The 23,510-nt window shown below is 43.6% G+C and overlaps 1 protein-coding gene across 3 annotated transcripts in view; it reads right to left on the bottom strand.

Moving 5' to 3' along the window:
• Positions 1-23,510, bottom strand: part of Itk (IL2 inducible T cell kinase) — a 104,880-nt gene that overhangs the window by 47,660 nt on the left and 33,710 nt on the right. Inside the window, exon 1 of one of the 3 annotated variants that reach the window (XM_050138670.1) lies at positions 12,314-12,561. The exons of the other annotated variants lie outside the window; for them this stretch is intronic. Within the exon in view, the coding sequence (XP_049994627.1) occupies positions 12,314-12,451 (138 nt within the window). The 5' untranslated portion in view covers positions 12,452-12,561. Of the gene's footprint in view, positions 1-12,313; positions 12,562-23,510 lie in introns of those variants that run through there. 3 annotated transcript variants of the gene reach the window in all.

The following is a 23,510-nucleotide window of genomic DNA, read 5'->3' as shown; positions in this document are numbered from 1 at the left end:
GGGGGAGGGAAATGGGAGGCAGTGGTGGGGAGGAGGGAGAAATGTTTAATAAATAAATAAATAAATAAATTTAATAAAAAAAAGAAAAAAAACCAAAACAGCTAGAAGTACACTCAATATACAATGGAAATGTTTTATTTACATTCACAAAAGATGAAAAGGCTCTGTGCGGATCTATGTTGGATTGACCTCTAAACTAGGCTGTTAGCCAATGGAGAGAAAGGAACGTTAAAGTAGCGTGTATGGCTTATGTTGCCACTGTATAAAAACAAAGAATCAGGCTTTTCTATTTGTATTACATGTATATGAATAAAGCATCATTGGAAAGTATGTAAGAAATTGTTGGCATCTGTTAACTTTTTAGTGTGTGTGTGTGTGTGTGTGTGTGTGTGTGTGTAGATGGAGAACACAATTTATAAGAGCTGGTTCCCTCACTCCACCATATCTGTCCCGGGGTTTGAAATCATGTCACCAGGCTTGGTAGCAAGTGGCCTTATCTGCTGAGCCTCATATTGGTTTATCTGAGGCTGAGCAATGGGGTTTGGGACAAAGACTGGAAGTTTTGTCACTACATAGCATTTGATTACTTTAAAAATAAGGGCCTGGTGGTGGTGGTGCACGTCTTTAATCTCAGCACTCTGGATGCAGAGGAAGACAGATCTTTGTGAGTTCAAGCCAGCCTGGCCTACAGACAGCTATGTTCTAAGACAACCAGTCATATACAGAGAAACCCTGTCTCCAAAAACCACAAACAAACAAATAAATAAAGATATATTATGTATGGAAGAAGTTCTTTTGTAAATGGCCTGTTACCAGAACCTTTCTGCTCTGTCTGTTTCTGTGTGGAGATGAAAATGGGCAAATGCAGGTGACAGAGGCACAGGGGAGCAGTCCAACAGGCACGGAGGAGGGGGCAGGCCCGAGCCCCAACAATTGGCTCTACCACACGATCAACTGGATCAGTTTAAACACACGCACAAAAGCACCGAGAGAATTCCTGGTCTAATGCCTCTGAGCTTTGAAGAGGATCGTTTTATTTTTATTTTTAGGTTTCAAAGGTATTTTTTTTTTCAGCATGCTATGATGGATAAAAACTAAGGGATGCTTCCTGGTGCAAGGGCAGGCTCAGGACCTTCTGTTCTATTGTTTTATGCTGACAAAGTGAGAATATGCTTTATCTTTTTATTAGACTTACTTTTCTTGAGAAAGATCTGATGTCAGTTTGGGGCAGCAGGTTTATCTGCTCACTGCATCCTGGGGCTCAGGCACCCATAGGTGAAGGTGGGTGAGGAACACCCTCCCCCCATCTTTCCTGACCCTGTCCTTGTATACATAAGTGTCCTGGACTCTGTACCTGTTGTTCAGGCATTTCTCCCTCTGAACTATTTAAACGGACAAGTGTATTGTGATTCTGATAGTGGCCCCTGAATTCCTTCTCCCAGGCCTTAATTTCTTGAATTTTTAGTGTTCTTTCATTCCCTCAAACAGGACTGGATACTTGGTGGCATTTTATAAACTGACACACATATTGCACACTCTACACACATAAACAGAAAAACAAGCAAAACAAAACAAAAACAACAACACCCCCCCCCCCCCCCCAAAAAAAAACGATGCCTTTAAAAGCAAAGTAATTGAAAATCACAGCAATGGATTTTTTAAAAAGTAATTTCTTCTTGGAAAAAATAAATGATTCTTAGAAAATACGAACGATTTTGTAACAAACACTTGGCCACTTTTGGCGGCTTGTACAGTGCTTCAGCTCTTTGGAAAATGATGTCGCAATGGTTGAGCCCAGGAAATCTTCTTATCCCGAGCAGATGAGATGGCTCAGCGGGTAAAGGCACTGAGTTTGATCCCCAGAACCGAGGTGGTAGGAGAGGACTAACTTCCAAAGGTTGTTTGCTGGCTTCATTTGTGGACTGTGGCACGCATGCACCTACTCTTACACTAAATAAATAATTGTAAAATACTATTATCCTATGATCTAGTTATTCTACAAAGAAATTCATCTTTAAAAAAGCTTTTAAAAAGGTAGTCTTCTATTATATATTGTTTTCATTATGCTGAGAAACAACTTGAATGTTGAGTCATAAATGATAGATATGTTTATGTGGGCACAGAAAACAGGTAAGTTTGTCTTGGCAATGGATAGGTCAAATCATTAAAAATTTAGATATATGAGAAAATGGTTAGTTTAAGGCCATATAGACATACAAAAGTGTATTTATGTAAAAGAATGAATGGGGAAGTAGAATATAAAATTGCCACACATTATAATTTTAAGTATTTGAAATTTTATCTGCACAGTAATTTGATAGCTTTTGACAAAAAAATATACAAAATGTTTTAGATCTAGTTGTTTTATTAACTACTTTTAGCAGTATGGTAATCTGTTTTTTGTGGTATTGATCAATATTGATTTAATTGAATTCTAACTTGTTTTCTGTCTTCATTGCTATGAGATACCTAGTCCTGACCCAGGTTATAAAATGGGCCAACTTCCTCCTATCTTTGGTTCTAGAAAACCCCTTCGAAAGACACAAGAAAACTAGAACATAAAGTAACCATAGAATAACCCATGGGATGAGATATTACATGTTGGGCCAACAGCCTTGACCTAGCTTCCTGGCTTCCTGGCTTTCTGGCCTGCCCTGTGTGTAATCTCCAGCCCCACAGCAGTCAGAACAACCATTTCCAAACACAGAACAGATGGTGTCCCCCACCATTGGGTAGCTTCTTGCTGTTTGAATAAAGCCCGAACTCTTTGCCAGGGCCCACGATGGCTCTCATAGCCTGGGTTTTGTACTCTCAAACTGCAGCCTTCTCTTGAACTATGCTCAAAGTTCTTTCCTCACATGGGTCCAGCTTTAAGTTACCTCGGGGTCCTCGAGCTTGCAGTTCCACTGCACAGAATGCCATCCTGGGTTTCTTTCTTTTTCTTTATTTTAACATGACTGGAACATCTATCATCTCCCGAACTCTGACTCTGGCCTAGATACAGATTCCTTCTCTAACCACACTTCCTTCTAACTCTGCCCCAGTTGCTACTGAGGTTTGACATAGAGCCTGCCCATCTCTATCTACCATGTGCTGTTATGTTCTTCTCTATGCGCTGTCTCCTCCACCCGCTTATGAGGGCAAACACCTCGTTCTTATTTAACACTGTATTCCTCACACCCACATCATTGATTGTGACACAGTAGGCATTTAAGAAATGATTAACAAACAATAAAAAATTAAAAAAGAGGTTTCAGAAGGTGCTATGTAAGCTGACAAGGAAGAGGAGCAATTGGTAGTCCTACCCAGCTGTTAATTAAGCCTACAAACCACAACAATGACTGGCCTATCAAGACAGCCCCCATTGTGCAATAGTGGCACTTTTGTCTTAGGCATAACCAACACCTGTTCAGTTGAACTTAAGGCCCACTTTATGGGAGAGAATTCATGATTACTATTGTAAACCTAGCCAACTGGAGAAGTCATAGACCCTAGAAGAGAACCCACTACTTTTAGATGTAATTTCTAACTGTATTCTAAATATTTATCTTTATACCCACAGATACATGTAGCTCTCATCATTCATCAAAGAGTTTCTTTTTATTACAACAGACACTATTACAGAGATCCACAACTGGTCAAAATGCAGAGGAGAGGTGTCAGCAGGCTACTCAACCCCAATGGGTACATCTGCAACATAACCCCTAAACCTAGGCTCAGGGAACATCACCAAAGAGGGATCAGAAATATTTTAAAAGTCAGAGAACCAGTATGCCTGGTTCTAGGTAATGTTCCCTAGACACGACAGGGAAAACACATTCGTGAACTCTCAACAATATGATTGCCTGAACAAGACAGGCATAATGACAAGCCAGTTGATATGCCAACACAGATGGAAAATTCCTCAAGGTTCTACCTCTAGATGAAGTTACTGGTGATAAATGGCTACTAACAGATGGAGAATCAGTCTCCTCCAGGGCTGAGTTCCTCTCTAGATTGTCTAACCCCAAGTGGTCAACCTTGAATACATGTACACAGGAATGCTACGTGGACTCAGTAATCAATATGGAACAATAATTAAGGGCGAAGAGGGTATGAATGAGAGGCACAGTGGAGATGGAGAGGGCAGAGAAGGGTGAGGAGTGATGTAGGCATAAGACCCAGGTATGAAGTTTTCAAAATAATAATCCAATAAAAGAGAACATGAAGCTGGAAACAATCATATTTTAATCTGCTTTTGATTTTCACTTCCCTGATGGCTAATGAAGTTGAGCATTTTCCCCATAAACTTGTACATTTCAGTTTAGTCTTTCAGGAAGGATCTCTTCTTATCCTTTAAGGATTTTCAAATTAAAGTTTCACTGTTAAAGTTTTTATGTTCTTTAACTAGTCTGTATATAACCCCCTTTTGTGTTTGTTTGTTTTTTTTTTTATTTATTGTTTTGCTTTTAGTACAAGTCTCTTTGTAACATCTCTAGTTGTCCTGGAACTCAATCTGTAGACCAGGTTGGCCTTGAACTCACAGAGATCCACCTGCCTCTACCTTCCCTATCCTGGGATTAAAGGCATGCACCACCACCACCACCACACAGCAACAAATCCCTTTTTAGATGACAATATAAGATTGTAAATAACAGTTTATGAACAACTTTTGATTGATGGAAATTTCATGGAGACATGACATCTTATGCCAACCTCTTATCCTATTAAATCTCTATAAAAATTTGTATTGGAAACATGGGGGTGGGGGTGAAGGGAGGGAGGAAGGGGAAGATGAGGGGAGAAGGGGAGTGGGGGAGGAAAACCTGAAGGAATGGGATAGTCAAGAAGGAGGAAGGACAGAGATGAGAGCAAGAAAAAAGATATTTTGATTGAGGGAGCCATTATGGGGCTATCAAGAAACCTGGCACTAGAGAAATTCCCAGGAATCCACAAGGATGACCCCAGCTAAGACCCTAAACAAAAGAGGAGAGAGTGCCCGAACTGGCCTTACCCTGTAACCAGATTGATGAATGAATATCTTAAATGTCACCATAGAACCTTCATCCAGCAACTGATGGAAACAGTGGCAGAGACCCACAGTGGAGACCTGGACTTAGCTCCCAAAGTCCAGTTGAAGAGTGGGAGGAGTGAGAATATGAGAAAAGAGGTCAAGACCATGATGGGTTCACCCACTGAAACAGTCTACCTGAGCTAATGGGAGCTCAGCAACTCCAGCCGGACAGGGAAGGAACCAGCATAGGACCAAACTAGTTCCTCTGAATGTGGCTAGGACAGACTGCAGGGCCATTGGCAGTGGCACCAGGATTTATTCCTACTGCTTGTACTGGCTTTTTGGGAACCTATTCTCTTTGGATGGATACCTTGCTGAGTCTATATATAGTAGGGAGGGCCTTGGATCTTCCCCAAAGCAATATGCCTTACCCTCTCTGAGGAGTGGATAGGAGGTAGGGTAGAGAGGTAGGTGGAGGGAATGAGAGGAGTAGAGCGAGTGGGAACTTGGATTGGTATGTAAAATGAAAAAAAGATTATTTTCTTTTAAAAAAACAAAATAAATTTAACAAAACTGGTATTGACTTTCAAGGACAGTCAGGTGATCTACAGGGGGAATTTTATGTGCATTTAAAAACATTTCAGAGCAGTTTCCTCCTCTGGGTCACTTTGGTGAGACTCCTGAGTGTCATGAAGGCAACCCCCAACTCACCTCTTGACGAAAATCACATCCTGGAAGACCCTACTTTTTCTGGTATCCTAATAAGTCGCCGACAGATAGGAAAATGTATTATTAGTTAAGGAAATTAGCTAAATATGTAGCATGTAGCCTTGTGAAAATTTGAGAAGAGCTTTAAGCCAACTTCCTTACAACTCAAACGTGTGTCTTTTTGGACATCAATGTGTGAGTCTTGTTTGGACCCTGTAGAAACAAGGCTCTTCTGCTTTCTAGTTAATCCTCTCTCTTAACCTACGTTCTCTTCTTGAAAACATTTACCGACACTTATTCTCACTGCAGGAAGTAACGAAAGGGTACACCAGTCTCAGACTCACAAAGACCCTCTAGCTCCTGGGTGCTGGGATTAATGGTGTGCGCCATCACGCCCAGCTTGTTTGTAAGCTTTTTAAAGATGAAACAGGAAAATATGAAAGAGGGAAGAGGCAAGCTTGACTGTTCCAAAAAGCCAGCGGAGCATCTGTATTTTGATGAGAAACGGCACCCCCAAAGTATGTGTTTCAACTGCCTCGCTCTAGTCCTGAGTGCAAGGGCCCCAAAAGAAAGTGAACTCGAAGCACTGAAGGTGTAGAAAGAAGGCAGACACGCTTGAGGCACACAGAGCTGGTGTGGTGTCAAGTGCAATCAGAAAGATGGGCAGAAGGGTCGTTGGGGCCATAGCTGAGAATTACGTATTCTAAACCATTACACAGAGCTTTAGGGTAGAGAGCAGCATGTGAGTTATAATTTTAAAGCTTCAGTCTTGGTGCTGTGGAAGATGACAGACTGGTATGGAAGTTCGATTGTCCATAGCAGGGAGCATCGATGAAATCACATTAGGATGGAGCGAGGAGGGATCATGACTGGTGAAAGTCTCCAGCAGAAATGCTCAGGTAGTTTTAAGAATATTACCCACAGAGGGTCTAGCTGTAACCATGTTGGAAGGAAAGACAGTCATGGTGAAGGGGAAAGAGAACAGAGTGGATGGTTCTCCTGAAGCAGCTGGAAGCTCCCATGGGCATCTCTGAGAATTCCAACTACCCAACTCTTTCTTGCTTAAGACAAGGCCATCCCTGTATTTCCCAGGAACTCTTCTTTACTTATTCTTACACCCTGAACCGTCTCTTTGATCTCTGCCAGGTCTTTACTCTTTCAGTATCGAGCCCTTTTCCCACAAGGCTCATTTGTGCTACACCATCCCACCCTGAATCTGTATTTTCTTCCTTTTTCCTTCTACTCCCTTCACAAGAGAAAAACCAAACAAACAAATAAACAAAAACTAATGAATCTCAAGAGGCAGGAAGCACTGTGGAAACTGCTGGTACCATCAGATACCTGTCCTCACGAAGCTGCAGTCTAATGGAGGCTCACATTAGTAAATGGGTGATTATGACTTTGGCACAGACGCTGAAGAAAGGGTGCACCTTACCATGGCAGAATGTAACGGGAGCCTGATTCAGTCTTAAGAATTCAAGGGAAGTTTCGCCAAGGAAGGGACATTTAGAGATGAACAGTGTGGTAGGACTGGAGCCCAGAGAGAAGACAAAAAGAGACCCGCGTGTTAGATTCTGGTGCCTCGGGCCAACGGGAACACTTATGATGAGGACCACGTTAACTGAGCACAGCACCATGTGAGAGCTCAGCCGGGCGGCTGTGCAGTGTAGTGGGTGACACATGATAGGAGCAGCAGGGCCAGATGAGACTGTGGACTTCTGGGAAAGCAACTTAGGAAATGCAGGCAGAATGTGTTCAGGTTGTTTAAGACATGGACCAGAGCTCCAGAAAGTGGAGGGGTGTGCAGATTTATCCTGCAGTGTGCACGGAAGGGACAGCGCTCATACGTACGTCACTGTGACAGACCGAGAGAACATGGGGTGTCGATGTTCAGAACCCTTTATAGAGCAAGAACACATGACATCTTGTAATAGTTAGACAGCAACACCGCTAATCACAAGAAGCACTACTTATCACGGGCCCTGTGTCAGCTCTGGAGACATACGGCACACCAGGGACGTTATTTAAACCCTCTCCACGTTCTTCCCGGGCTTATAAATGAGGGAACAGTTCCTATTACAGAATGATTGTAGTATTTGTCCAACGTTAGTCATTGCTAATTATTAGAATAATGGTGACCTCCACCTCATTAAAAAGAAAATTTAAAAAAGGAACACTCAGTCTTTCAAAAACATGGCAGTTTCGAGAACATACAGCATTACAGGGTTTGTAGCAAGTCACACAGCTCAAGTGGGAGAGTTGATCTGTGACCCAGATCGTTCTGACACCGAAAGCATGTTTTTGATAATGCTACAGAATTAGCATTATCCAAAGGGAGGGAAGGGACCATCCCCCCACCTGTCCTGTTTTATTCGGGAAGGCTGCACACCGGGAGAGCTGGTTCTGCTGCTAGATTAGACCGCAGCTCAGGGAGGGGAGACTCTCATCTGGCAAGAGCTGGGGTGGCAACGATCCTGACTGTTCACTCCATCTCGTTAGGTGGGAACATATCCCACACCATGGAAGCATGGCAAATTTGGTCCTTGAGGTGCGAAGAGTCATCAGAATAAGGAATCCTGTCAGAAGACCATGATGGAGCTTGGTGGGTAGTAACCATCTTGCCATGTCACAAAGTGGGCATAAAGCTTGTGGCAGACTTTTCTTAGAATGCCCTTGGCATCTGGTGAGACAAGGAGAATCCTTATGGTCCAGGGCTTACAGATAGGAAAAAGTCCTTAAACAGCTGAAATGCCTTACCTGAGATTCCACACCTACAAAGTGAGAGCGGTAGGATTTGAACACAGCTCTTTTCAGCTACACTGCTTTTTGCAACCTGTAGTGTTTGTCTCCATCTATGCTGCCCCTTCCATTTCATGCTCAGGACCCTCTGATTTTTCTTTCCTCTGTCCTCTGATTGTCAACAAGCTCCCCAGAGACTGTACGTAAGTCTGTCAGTGATATGCTAGGTTCCCTTATACTGGCCTATGAGAGCACGCTGCTGTGTTTTTAGGAATTTGTGATCCATATGTCACACTCACTAACTGAAATGGCCAAAGGGATTCTTCTTTTCAGAAATAGGTTCTCATGTTTTGAAGACTGGCCTCAAACTTACTAAACAGCTGAAAATGACCTTGGACCTCTGATTTTCTTCTTCTACCTCCCGAGCATGGGGTTATAGTTGTGTATCCCTGTGCTTACTATATGCAGGGCTACGGATTGAACTCAGCTTCGTGCATGCTAAGCAGATACTCTTCTAACTGTGCTACAGCCCAGCTCCATGAAGGACTTATTTATAGCAGAGAAATCAACACATGCTACAAGTCAGGGCTCCATGATTCCCCTCCACTAACACAGTGACTGCGACCCACTTTTACCAGCATGCTTACCATTCTCTGCTAAGGCACTGCAGATACCAGAGACCGTTTTACTAAATGCCTGGCAGGCCCAGGGAGCATCTGAAGCTATGCGTGTACATGACACCACCTGGAAGCCCTCTGTCTTTCTGATCCACCGCTTCAGTAGGATGGAGAAGGTTTTGGGAGCTTAGAACCACGGTCACTGCACAAGTTCAGGGAGACAGGCATACAGTCCCCAAACTACATTCATATTTAAGTCGTAGTTCAAGCCATTCAGAGTATACGACAGTGTGCGCAGATGTTTACGGTTGGACTGAACACAAATGCTAGCATTTGTTCTCTTTTCATGTGGTGTCACAGTTTGACAGAGAGTTGAACTTTAGGGGACACAATTTTACAGATGCAGAAGAGGGAAAAGGAAGCTAAGAGCTTAAGAGGGGTGACCCTGGCTTGTGTAACTCACGATGGGTGTGTGTCTCCCATCAAGGGCCCTCCTCTTATCTGGCTTTGATTCCTCCCTCAGCCTTTCCCATCACTTGAGGATGAATACCTTGTGCCAGCCTGCCAGTTCCCTCGGGGATGTGAACACGACACAAATTACAGTCAACGTTTCCCAGGCGCTGATGGGGTAACAGTATGCTATGTCTAGAATTGAGCTGCATGGTGAACTTGCCAACATCTGACTTTTTTCTATTTGCCAAATGTTAATTTCAATAGCTTAGCTCACACCCATTATCTGTATCTGGGCCACGTTCCCATGAAATGGGGGCTACCATCATACCCACTTCACAGATGGGGAGGACTGAAGCTTTTATTGAAATCACAAGAGAGTTCTTCACACAAGTGCAAGGTATATATTTATAAGTGATGCACTGTTTTGTGCTCACTGATGGCCCTGGGCAATGTATACAGCTGAGGCATGTACAATAATAACAACAACTCAGTGACCATGAGTAACTAAAATATTCCCATAATGATTTTTAAAAAGTTTCATAATGTTAAATGTAAACCACTGGTATTAAAAAACAAGAAATTTGATTTTACACACACACACACACACACACACATATCCATCATGGAAACATTATATACTACAAACAAAGGCCACAAAATGAATTATTTATGAAACTTTTTCTTTTTTTATTTCTGTTTTTGTTTGTTTTTTATTTTTTATTTTTTTTGTATTTTCGAGACAGGGTTTCTCCATAGCTTTTGGTTCCTGTCCTGGAACTAGCCTGGACCAGGCTGACCTCGAACTCACAGAGATCTTCCTGCCTCTGCCTCCCGAGTGCTGGGATTAAAGGCATACGCCACCACCGCCCGGCTGTATTTTTTTTTTTTTTTTTTTTTGAGATCAAGTCTTGCTAAGTAGCCAAGGCTGACCTGGAATTCACCAAGAAGCCCAGGCTGTCCTTGAATTTACCTTGATCCTCCTGCTTCAGTCTCCTTAGTGCTGGATTATAAGCACACACCACCACATGCAGCTTGTGTTAGAATTCTTTTATGATTCTTAAGAAGTAAAGCAGAGTGGTGGCACCTACCTATAATCAGAACACTCTGGAGACCGAGGCTAGATTTCAAGTGCAAGCTTGGGTTATATGGATGACATTATCACACACACACACACACACACACACACACACACACGCACACGCACACACACAATTTGAGAGAGAACAAAGAGGGTACATGGAGGAGTTTCGAGGAAGAAAGGAGAAGGGGAAGTGACATAAATGACATTATAATCTAAAAAATTAAAAAATATTTTAAAAAACTGGTGAAAGTCTAGAATCCATTTTGTGAAGTTATTTAAAAGTGTGTGACTATGCTTTCTTTACGAAATGTGAGCTTCATATTTCATTCACAAAAACACAAACTTGATGCCATGTGATTTATTAGTTCTATACGGTGAATCCTCCAAGCTCAAAGCTTAGCACCTGGCCGTTGACCAATGGGGCCTGCACTTCTGTAGCTCTGTGTGCCTTCTAACATATCGGTAAATTATCATGAGGCCCTGCTGAGGACAAGTGATTCTCTTCACCGCAAAAGTGGAGCGAGACGCAACACTATTTTACCCCAAACTAAAAAGACCAGGTTTCCTCCCAAGTTGTCTGCTCCAAGTTCATGAAAACCTTCAAAGATCAGGTCTCACCCCCCTGCCACCCCCATCTGTATCTTCTAGTGAGAAACCAGCAAGGAACGGAACCATCTTTGACTCAGTGACCACACAGCTAAAACCTTAGTACTTATCTCTGCCCCAGCTCTCTAATAATGTAAAAATAATACAACGACATGAAGAGAAATCAAATACACTTTGAGAAGTGGTCGAGGAAGAGTAACCAAGAGGCACTGCACACAACCAAAGGCTTCTGAAAGGAGGGCTGGAACTCAGGTTGATGTCCAGTGCTTTCATTTACAATTAGAAGAGTCTATGGGGAAGGACATTTGCCCAGGGCCACTCACTCAGTGGGAAGCACAGCGACTTTCTGACCCCCAACCCAGTGCTTCTACTAAACTATATTCTGACCATGCACTCATTTGCTTTGCTGTCACTGCTGCTGTTCAATAGGCAGATGCCTTTAGACACATCTAGCTATGCCGACACTTTAGGGAGGAACCCTTCTTCAGGCAGATACTTTGTGTTCCATTGTCCCCTAGTCTCCTGAGACATTGTGCCATGGATGAAGAGGCTGCCACTTGCCTTACCACTTTCAGAATGTTTCATGAATATTCTGTGCATACACATGCCCATGAAATACAGATTATCACATGGAAGGGTGACCCCATGGCCTCAGGAGAGAGATGTGCGTTGAGACAAGGAGAGTTCAAGTCATAAAAGTCTGACATAGGACCTCCCCGTCACCATTCTAAGAAGCACTTCTTTTGTAAAATAGAGACTGGACTAGGTTGCCTCTTACTTCCTCATGAGCAATAATTAATACCCTGCTGCCTACAGCCTCTAAAATACCATATACTTCTCATGAACTTCAACTTCTGTCCACAAAACTCAGCACATAAAATATTTCTATGCTTAAAAGTTAAACATAACTTTGTGGAGAAGAAAAATAGAACTGAAATAGCCAAATCTAACACCTGACTCTCAGATCTCTCCGAGTTTGTGTTGATCTCTCAAGTGCTCTGTGGTTGTTAAACACAACTTGTTCTCATGTTCCAGGTGTTCAAGTTTACCCCACAAATCAACTAATCCAAACACAAAGCAATAAGGAAACAAAGCCAAGAGCAAGTGTTTTCATACCCCATGGCGATCCTCGAAGTATGCCAGGCTGGCTTTCGTTAGCACAAAGAAACGGACTTTGAAGTTCGAGGGAGAAGTCCTTCTCTTCTGTTGGGATTTCTTGATCAGCTGCTCTTCCAGGAGGATGAAGTTGTTCATGGTCCAGTTCTGAAAAGTGATGCGCCTTGGGCATCACCCCTCAGTGCAACCGATGGAGAGAAACAGCTGGGAATGCAACAGGATACAGTTGCTCTGTAGAGCGCTGCTCAAAGGCAACTTGCCTCTACCCTTATCTCTCCATCAACATCAGCCAGCCTCACCGCCGAGCTCCTCCTCTGATGTCAAAGGCCATGACCACATCCTTTCAAAATTCACCAAGCTAAGAAGCACATGCAAAAATATGCATATCCTTTGTGATATGGTTTGGAAATGAGGTTTGAAGAAACTTAGAATTATAAGAGGAATTCAATTTTCATTTTTATAGTTTCTGGTTGAGCCTCTGCAACATTTAAGATATGTAGGAAAGGGAAAAAGAACAGGGCTCCAGGGGTCAGTGGAGCACAGCTCATGTATAAGTTTCCCATGGCTATCATGGATTGCCACCAGCTTAGTGGCTCTAAGCACCTTACAATCCTCTAAGCATCTTACAATTCTCTACTTTAGAAGTCTGAAATGTGTCTCACTGAGGGAAAATCCCGGTGACTGTACTTCTTTCTGGCAGGTATCTGGGGGACACTGTCTCTGTGACTGTCCTACTTTCTGAGAGACACTCAGGTGGCCTTGGTCTTGGCTCTCTTTCTCCATCTTCAAAGTCAACAGCTGTGGGCTTGAGTTCTGCTTGCTCCATATTGCTGCAACCCCCCCCCCCCGGCTCCTGCCACCTTCAAGAATCCTGAGACCCACCATGAAGAGTCTAGGACAGCCACCCTGTAAGGTCAGAAGATGGTCACTGCAACTCCACTTGATATGGCAATTCCCCTTTGTCACCCAACTTCATACAGTCACAGGTTGTAGGGATTAGGGCGTGGAAAGATGTGCACAGGGCTGTTATTCTACCTACAAGCTTGAATTCTAGCGCTACCACCTACCACCTGCAGGATAGGTTGGAATTTCAGTTCTTCTCTGAAGGGAAGCAGTGGGGGCCTCGTATGAGGTGTCGGAGGACTCCTTTTTTGACTCCTCTGTCAGCCTCACGATGGTTTTAATGGTGTCACATTAGGCTTCTGTGTCTGCCACTGCACAAATGCTGCACGCTGCGTCCGAATGCATTTTCTTTGTTTCTTTTCTGGTTAACTCTGAGGTGATATTGCCAGCCTCAGCCAACATGTGCTTCCTCTGGAGAGCCTTGCAGACTTTCCCAAATGGAATCTTCTAGCCTAATTTTTCCTTGAGTATAAAGACCCTTACAAGGAGGCAGCTCGCAGAGACATACAACAAGCTATCTCCTCATGAGGGTCTTTGGGAGGTGAATCTCATCTGCTCTGTGAGCAATGCATGTTACTTATGAGTCTAACCTAGAGTCAGGACAACGCTAAGATGTAGTACTTATATGAGGTTCACTGTGATGAGGAAGTTAGTAACCAAGAAGTCCCAATGCAAGCAGGGGAAGCACAGATCAGAGGGGGACAAAGGATAAGACAAAGTGTGGGAGCACAGTTCTCTGTTTATTTTTAGATGTAAATTGCTAATTACTGTCTCCTTTCACGTAATGTATTGGATGCTGTTGAATAATGAAAGCAAAGGGAAGGGAGGGAGGGCAGGAAGGTGAAGGGAAGGGAGGGCATGGCGAGGAAGATAAGAGAGGGAAAAGGTAGGAGAGGGAAGCAATATATTCTGAGATTTTAAGACATGAAAATATAACGTACAAAAGAGGTAGACTTTTCAAAATACAGTTTGCGCAAAGATGACTTTTTTCCTTCGCTCTCCTTTTCCTGTGGTAACTGATTACCTGAAGATTATCTGGACATGTGGTCTGCCTGAGTAAAGCCTACACTATGTTTAGCCTTTCCAGTAACTTGGTAGAGCCATGCAACTCATTTCTGAATAAAAGAATCTGTCAGAAATGGAAGCGTCCTTGCAGGATGTGGTGGTATACACCTGTAATCTCAGCTCTTGGGAGGGTGTCTCAAGAAAAGAAGGGGGCTCTTTAATAGGAACCTTCCTATTTCCCCCTTTCTCTTTCTATTATTATGGTATTGACTTGGTGGTTGGCGCTGGAAGAACTATAGTGTGCTATATGCTGTGGAGGCTCTATGTTGAGAGCGACTGATCACATGATAGGTGGAGTCTGGAGTTATAATGACCATGGATTTAATAATTCATCCTAGCTGTGGAGCACTCGTTCCACACTCCATCTTAGACAAAAGACTGATAATCACTGGATTATCTTCTTTTTAATGCAAAAAGAAATATACCATTAATATTTTCTAGGACCCTGTTACTGGCAGGATACCCAACTTTAACACTATGATGTATCATGTGCTACCTTCTCAGTCACGCTGTAAACTACTTTGGAAAGGGTAGATTGATGCCAGGCTGATTCAGGTCCAATGATTTACAGGCTTTACATAGCCCTTTCACTCGGGAAAGCAGAATATGAGGAACTGTTGTTTTCCATTTGCCCAGTCTCTATGTAGTACAATAAAACATAGTTTTATTTTCTACGACACAGAACACTCCAAACCACTTCCTGGGATTAGTCTATGTCCACTCTACAGCATAATTTTAGAGCCCCAAGTATTTTCTCAATCATGTTAAGATAAACAGTCCCTTTATTTGTATTTTGGTTTTAAAAGTTTGGTGTATAGAAGACTAATTCCATACTGGTGCCTGTAACTAGCCCTAGGCTACATGGTGCTACCCTGTCTCAAAGGAAAGCAAACACAATTGCAAAGGAGGCTGGGGAGATGGCTCAGCGGTTGAGAGCATTGCTTTACAACATAATGACTGGTGTTCAGGTACTGGCGTCCACATAACAAGTCAGGCAAGGTCTACTGCATGCCTGCAATCTCAGTACTTTCAGGGGTTCCTTACTGCATGCTCCTAGGTCTTGTTAGCTGCCAACCTGACTCAAAACCATGAGCTCCAGCTTCAAGGAGAGACCTTGCTGTGAACAAAGAATGCGGAGTGATAGACGAGGACACCTGAAGCCTTCATCTGGCCTACACATGTGCATATACACCACACACAGACACACACACAAAGACACACAGAGGCTCACATACACAGACACACACACACAACTACAGACACACAGACACACACACACACAACCACAGGGCACAACACAGGGCAAACAAACAAATAAATGACCAATGACAAAAAACCCAACAACACAAAAGAGCTCCTACTTGCCAAAGACAGAACAGTTTTGGACACCAAAACCTATAAGTGTGATGAGTGAAGTAAAGGTATTAAAACTACAGTTTTCAAAAGAAAACTGAAAAAGGCCACCCCAATGACTACTTTCAGAGGCTAGTAAATAACCAACTTGTTATTCTGGAAACTGAAAACAAAAACAAACTAGAACCTTCTGCCTTTCTTGAAGGACTGCATTTCAGTATAGTCATCGAATATTTAATAGGGTAAGGGAAGTGAAGAGGAAAAGACAGAGCATCACTGTTTCACAACCTGAATAGAACAATGAATGCAGACGATGGCCCTAGGTGGCTATTAAACTCTCCATGTCGAAACTCATAGGGAAATGTACAACAGTAAGAAGCAGACAGCACCGTGACAGGCTGACCACTCTTCACATGACAGAGAGACAAGCAGACACTGTGTGGCTTCTGTGTAATGTGATAGGAAGCAAGGAAACCACCCACACGGACGCCTTGTGTAGAGAGAAAAGAGTCACGTATGCATCTGGTCGGAGCTCTAGATCTAAATCTGAGCTGCCAGGAAGCTCAAGAGATGAAGGAACATGGCAAAGAACAGGAGGGATGTAACTGAGCAAGTCCAGAATACACCAAATGCCAAGGTCAAATGACCCAGGATGCCCAAGAAATAAAGTGGGTGGGAACCTACAGACTAGAAAAAGACCTTAGGAGATGTTTCCAATGTGGGAGGAATTTGGATTGAGAGCCAAACAATTCAACTGTATAAAGGACTTATGAGCCATCTTGGGGCATTTAAACCCTGGGAGGAAACTGAGGAACTGCTAGGAAATGTTCAGGCAAGCTAATGACATCACTGTCTGAAAAGAGTGATCTCCACAGTGTGCACTAAATGATTGATAAAACGATCAAATCTGAAATCCGCTTTATTATAACGCAATGGAGGCCAGGGAGGAGAAGTAGGGAGAGAAGTGGTGTCCCTGAATGGACAATGGCTGTGGCTGGGTGATGGACAGCGGGGTTGTTATTGTAGTCTTTACACTAGCATCTGTTGGAAGTTTCTATAATGGACACTTCAAAGGAGCCAGTCCAGTTCCTGTTGATGATCAAAACTCTAAGAACAGGCTGGAGAAATGGCTCTGCAGTTAAAGGCATGCACTGCTCTTGAAGAAGACCAAGTTTGGTTTTCAGGATCCAGGTTAGGTGCTCACAAATCCAACTTCAAGCCATCAGGCAACCTTGTCTGGACTCCATGGACATCTGTACTTACATTCACATATCCATGCAAAGACACATATGCATGCATGCATGCTGGCACATACACACACACACACACACAGACACACACAGAGTGAGGAGGGCAGGCCTGCACACAGGCACTAAAATAAAAGGCAACAGAAAACTCTGAACACATAGCCCACACACTGCTTTTCTTCAGCATCAGCTGGGCTTGCTTTCGCAAACACACTGACTTTCCCACTGTCTGTAATTCTACCTCTTCCTCCTCCCTCAGGCACCACCTGGATTTCTGCTGCGCTTCTTCAGGCTCAGGCTGGTGGGAAGAAGAAAGGGAAGCACAGGCAAGGAACTCAGCATGGTAACAGGGGCAACCCTGGGCTGGCCCCCTCGGGGTGTGATGCAGACACACAATGTTTCTTTTCTTTGTGGCAAAATCTAGTTCCAAGTTTTGTTGTTTTCAAGATTTTTCTGCTCAGGGCTCTTTGGAAGTTCACTGGTCCCACTCCCTGCTGTTCTCTGACTTTTACATCTCTGCCCACGACTCCAACACTCCTGCCTTGTCTCTGCAGATAGACACATGTCCCTAGGACACCCCCTTGTCTCTGATGACAAACAGTCCTACCACAAGCTTTTGCTATTGTCTTACTGGGATTTAGATATGACTTGTAGGTTTCCAAGGCTCAATGAGTCTGCCTTTAAAGGCCCTGTTCCTTGACTTCTGGGGAATACAAGCATTCAGGACTCTTCCCTCTGACTGGAGATAAGAAGACATTTATAGTACCTTGAGAACTCAGTTCCCTGATGCTTTAAGCCCTGGCTTCTGAAAGCTGGAGGTGGGAGGACATTTACCAGCAGAACTGGTTTTCCCTCTTCCTGTGTCTTAGTGGATGAGACAGCACCCCTCTGTTAGAATGGAGAAATATTTCACTCCTTTAGTTATAATCTTTATGAGCTTTTGGAACCACAGATGAATTGAGAAAGCCTTTCTTACTATTGAGAGAGAGAGAGAGAGAGAGAGAGAGAGAGAGAGAGAGAGAGAGAGAGAGAGATATGTAAAAACATTTCAGTTTAATTCTGTGGCCCAGGTAGTCCACAAAAACATCTATAATTTGGCTTGCCATTCTTTGGTTCTGTGTTGGCTTCTGTTTACCAGAACTGCCCTCTATGGCACAAAAACGGTTGCCAGGAGTAATCATCTGACATTTTACTATGAGAACAGTTCTAGAAAGCATTTCAGAGAGACTAAATGAGAAAAGCCTAGATGCTCATTAACAAATGAATGAATAAAGAAATGTGTACATTATATATATATATACATACATACATATACAATGGGACTTTATTTAGCAGTAAAGAAAAATAACATTTACAGGAAACTGATGGAACTGGAAATCACTATGTTAAAAAATGAGCCAGCTTCATAAAAATATCTGACAAATGCCACATATTTTTTCTCATAAGTGAATCCTAGATTTAAATCTGTATGTGTGGGAAGTATGAGAGGTGCAGGCCATGAACCTAGGAGAGGAACCATGAGAGAAGGTCTAAGAGGAGGAGGGCAATGAACACATATGACCTGAGGGCACAAGGGGCTGTTGGGAAGGTGGGGGAAAGGGACCAGCAAGAAGCACAGGCAGGCGTGCAGGAGGACAGGAGGGGATGAATAAGAACACGGTAGGTGTGAGAATGCCACAATGAGAACATTAATTTATGAAAGAAGAAGAGTCCCAGTGATACAGGAGAGGAGGACCTTCATCTCTGTGGGACACTGGGTAGAGACCATGCTAACTTCATTGCTAGTGTTAATCAGGCTTTCTCAAGTTCTCATTGCAAGGAAGCACTTCCATATTCATTTTCATGGGGACCACAGAGCAACGTTCCTTCTGAATTTACAACTGTTGCTTTTTTCCTAGCGGCCTTGAGCAAAAAGACTGTCAGTTAAATAGCCACCTGGTCTGCCCTTCTGCCAGCACCAGCTGTTCTGAACACTGTACAGATGCCACGAGGAAACCACACAGCAGTCATCGCTGCTTGCTCTGGTTCTTGGAGGGGTAGCTCCTGCCCAGGGCTGTACAATCTGTACCAGGCTTTTTGCTTTCACGAACCTTGGTGAATGTTAAATGGTTTTTAATTCTTTCCACCTCGGCCAGGGAGGGAAAGCACTGACCATAGTGGCCCAGTGCTGTAGCTGGTACAGAGGGTGGTGCTGTGATTGGTGCAGATGCAAGCAAGCCTTCACTTGTGTGGGAAATTAGCTGTGACCGGTGCACATCCCCACGTTGAGCTATGTAAGCAAGCTCTTACCCTCACTCGGAGAGCGGACTGGTAAGTATCCGCTGAGCTGCTTTCCCTGGTGCTGCAACACTGAGCCCCACAATGTGTTTCTGCCATGGTCTTTTCTTGACCACTTCTAGGGGTGCACCGAGCTGAGCGGCACCCATGCAGGCTGCAAGGCAACAGCACCGCGACATTTAGAGTAGCTTCCATGCTGAGTTGCAGAACCAGCAAGCTTAGCAGCTAAAAGGGGGGTAGAGCCGCAAGACTGACGGCCAGCAGCAGTAGCAGCAGTGGCTGCCTCCTAGATGGTGACCACTAGACAAGAGCTACAGCATCAAGAAGAGACCGAACATTTTGAGAGACCTTTCTGGGAAGGAAGAAGAGGGATGGAGGAAATATCGACAGGGCAGAGGGCCAGAGAGGAGAAACTGCTGTCCCTAGTTACTGGAAGAATTGTAGACAGCTCTCAAGCCTTTGGGGCCAAGTGACTCAGATACACCAGGCCTGGAAACTCTAGTATTGGTCACTTCTAAGAGCTGAGGAATCCCGACTTGTAAGGCTTAGGTAAGAGCTGTAACACCTGTAGAGCTAAGGGCCCGACTACCAGAGGTCTGCACAGGAGCTGTAACACTAGAGGGTGCCTCCTGCTGCTGCCCCGCCCTCCTGCTGCTGCCCCGCCCTCCTGCTGCTGCCCCGCCCTCCTGCTGCTGCCCCGCCCTCCTGCTGCTGCCCCGCCCTCCTGCTGCTGTCAGATGCTGAGGGACACAAGAGCCGCTGAAGCCCCGAGCTTGAGTGTTTCTCCAGGACGACCTGTGATTTCTATCTGGGTAGAGCAAAAGGACCCTATCCACTGGTTTGGTAACTCCAGTATCTTCAGTCATTGGCTTAGCTTGGGGAGGGTGCTTATATAGACCAGAGTCAGTACAGCCAAGGCAATGGAATTTGGATGTGAAATTCTAGGTCTTCCTGGATTTAGGGTGGTGTAGGATTGAGGGGGGGGGGAGGTGTGGCTCTCTAAGTCACACCACAGTTCTGCCAGCAGAGGAAGGAGAACATATACACACAAACATACACACACATACACATAGACATACACATACACACATACATACATACACACAAATGTCAAACATTTATATCGCAAGCATACTTCTAACAAATGGGACCAGATAGCTTTACATATTGGAAAAATACTGTTGCTATGATATTTAAATTTCTAATTTTAAATAAAAGAATAAAGTGTTATTTGTTAAAAATCTTCAGTTTTATTAGAAGTCAGTGATAGGGGCTGGGGAGATGGCTCAGGGACTTAGTGCTTGTTGTTCTTCCAGAGGACCTGAGTACTGTTCCCAGCTCACGCATCAGGCAGCTCATGACCGCTCGTAATGAGTTACCTCTTCTGGCCTCCATGGCCATCCACACACAGTCACACAGGTACACGTACACATAAGAGAAGAAGGGAGGGGGCAGGGGAGGAAGAGGAGGAAGAGGAGAAAGAAGAGAAGAAGTTATTGTCGGTACTAATGGGAAATGGCCAGAGAGCTTAGCGCTTTTATTTTAATTAAAAAATATTTGTTTTATTTTATTTTACTTTAGAGACAAGGTTTCAGTATGTAATCCTGGCTGTTCTGGAAGCTGCTATGTAGACCAGGCTAGCTTCAAATTCACAGAGTTCCTCCAGCTTCAGCCTCCTGAACGCTGGAATTAAAGGGGTTCGTGCCATACAAATCTAACTGGGACTGGAGAGCTGGCTTACCTATTAAGATCAATAGCTGCTCTGCTAGAGAACCCAGGTTCAATTCCTAGTGCCTACAAGGTGGCTCACAAGTCTGTAACTACAGCCCCAGGGAATTCAAGGCCCTCTACTGGTGTCTGAGTGCGCTGTAGTGCACAGACATACAGGCAGGCAAAACACATAGACACATAAAATAAAAATAAATGTAAAAAACAAAATCTAAATTCAAATCTAGTTTAAAAAGTGTCACATATTTTTGGTATAAAAATCAAATCAGTAAATGAAATTTAAAATCATTTCACATCAATGTTAACGTTTTACATTTCCTGATTTTCTTTCAAGAATTAAACTATTTACTTGCAATCATCGTTTTGTACCAGATCCTGGATCACTCACATCCCTACCTCTCAGTAGCTTGTTTTATCTCTAATGTGATTGTGCGTGCGTGCAAGCATGTGATTGTGCACGAGTGTGTGCATGCATGTGTATTTAGCTGCAGTCTTTTTCAGTGTTAACACCAAATAAAGAAACATAGGATTTGTGGTGGGATAGCTCACCTTGCATGAACAGAGCCAAGTGGGAAATTTGGGAAGTATCCTAAGACTTAGCTGAGCAGGGAAGAATTTCAATTGAGAGTGCAGCGGAGCCAGAGCCGGGCCGAAGGAAGGCAGAGGAGGGAGACAGCTGGAGCACAGTATTAAGCAACACAACTCTTTTGATCAGCTGCAGCTGTCTGGTATACCAGCTTCTTTCCTCTCAGCCCAAGGGCAGGAGCAAGGTGATTTGCATGCTGACCCTCAGGGGAAGATTCAGGTATCTGTGGTCTTTCCAGACAGCAAGAAGGCAATGCAGAAATCAAGCTGACTTCCTCAAGTCCTGGTGCCCAAGGCAAACCACAGCTCATCCCACACCACCCACTGTGCAGCACCCAACTTGAAAGTACTGTGGATTATATTTTAGGCCTGGGGATTTACCCGATAGGTACGTATTGTGTATAGTATGGAAATCTCCCCACCCTCACATCCTGCCTAGCATACAACATCCCCTCTCTAGGCTGCAGACTCATTGAAAAGGCTATATATAGCAGCTTCTGCCCTGATGATCAAAATAATAATGGGGAACAAACTCTATTAACTTGTAACCTCTTTTCACAGTAAATGTTCAGATTCCTGTTGTCTGGAACCATGCATGTCTATACTTAATATGCGGCATATGATTTTGTACTCTCATGCTTTACTCTCTTGTACCTTAGCCTGATTTAAAATGTATAGACAAGTAACCTTAGAATCCGTTTTTTTGATGCTATTCCTTCTTACAAAAAGTTCTTGTTGATTTTAATTAAATACAGTGATAAATATCAGATGCACCTTCTGGTCTACTCATCCACTAATATTCTACCATCTATCTGTCTCCCTGTTTTCTCCGGGTCTTTTAAGAATGTTCTGCAGTTTGTAGACTCTCTCAACTTAGATCATAGTGCGTACATGCGCCACAACATTCCCTTTAAAGAAAAAAACACATTAAAAACATGTAGAATAGACAATTTGTACCTGCTTTGTCTTAGCAAAGTTTATTTAACATTCCCACCTAAAAGTTGTTTCATTATTTCATAGGAGGAAGGAAAATGCCACTGCACTGATTATTTAAGAATTAAGTATTCTATTATTATTATTTTGTTTAGAATAACATGATTTTAAGAATAACATTGGGGGCCAAGGAGATGGCTCAGCAGGCAAAGGTGCGTACTGTGTAAGCTTGGGGACCTGAGTTGTCCTCTGCCCGCCACATGCACGCCATGGCATGTGTGTGCCCACATTTATTCACATGAATGCACATTACGCACTGCATACACACATTGTGTATGCACACACATACTCAGATACACATGCCCACAGGGCTGGGTGGAGGGAGACACACTCAGTTTAGAGCTTTCATATATAAGCTGTTTAGCTAAAACAAAACATACATGAACAGCTATCATCTATATTTAAGTAAGATATGTCTTACATGCCAAGAAGTTGAAGCAGTCTCAGTATACATTTCAACTGTTTTTAGCATATTCATGACATTGCACAGCTGTCACACTTCAACCTCCTGGGAAGGCTACATATTACTGATCAAAGTTTCAGTTCTATTAAGCGTCTAATAACTTGCAGACCTTCATTCGAGAGAACAAATGATTTCTGCTCAGCAGAAAGGGCAATGTCAACATAAGCGCATGGTTTCAGAGCATCGGAGGCAATGCACTACCTACAGAGCCTGGTAACATCACTCAGAAACGTTTTCCCTTAACGCCAGCTTCTTTCTCTAATTCTCCCGTGAGCCAGCTGTCAACATCCTAAAAATTCCCCCATTAGTGAATGACACTGATGCCTCTGTTTGCATAAGAGGCGTGGTTCATTAATCTGATTACAGGGGAGAGGCTTCTGGCAGTAAGACCAGGGTCTATCCCTGATGCATGAGCTAGCTTGTTGGAGCCCATTCCCTATGGTGGGATGCCATGCTCAGCCTTAGCGCAGGAGAGAGGGACTTGGACCTGCCTCAACTTAATGTGCCAGACTTTGTTGACTCTCCATGGGAGCTCTTACACTTTGGGAGGAGTGCATGGGGGGGTGGGGTGAGAAGGGGGGGG

This window comes from Alexandromys fortis, unplaced genomic scaffold (genome assembly GCF_014885135.2).
Source record: "Alexandromys fortis isolate MF-2015 unplaced genomic scaffold, M_Fortis_MF-2015_v1.1 scaffold_11, whole genome shotgun sequence".
NCBI lineage: Eukaryota > Metazoa > Chordata > Mammalia > Rodentia > Cricetidae > Alexandromys > Alexandromys fortis.
This window is presented reverse-complemented; position numbering and strand designations above follow the sequence as displayed.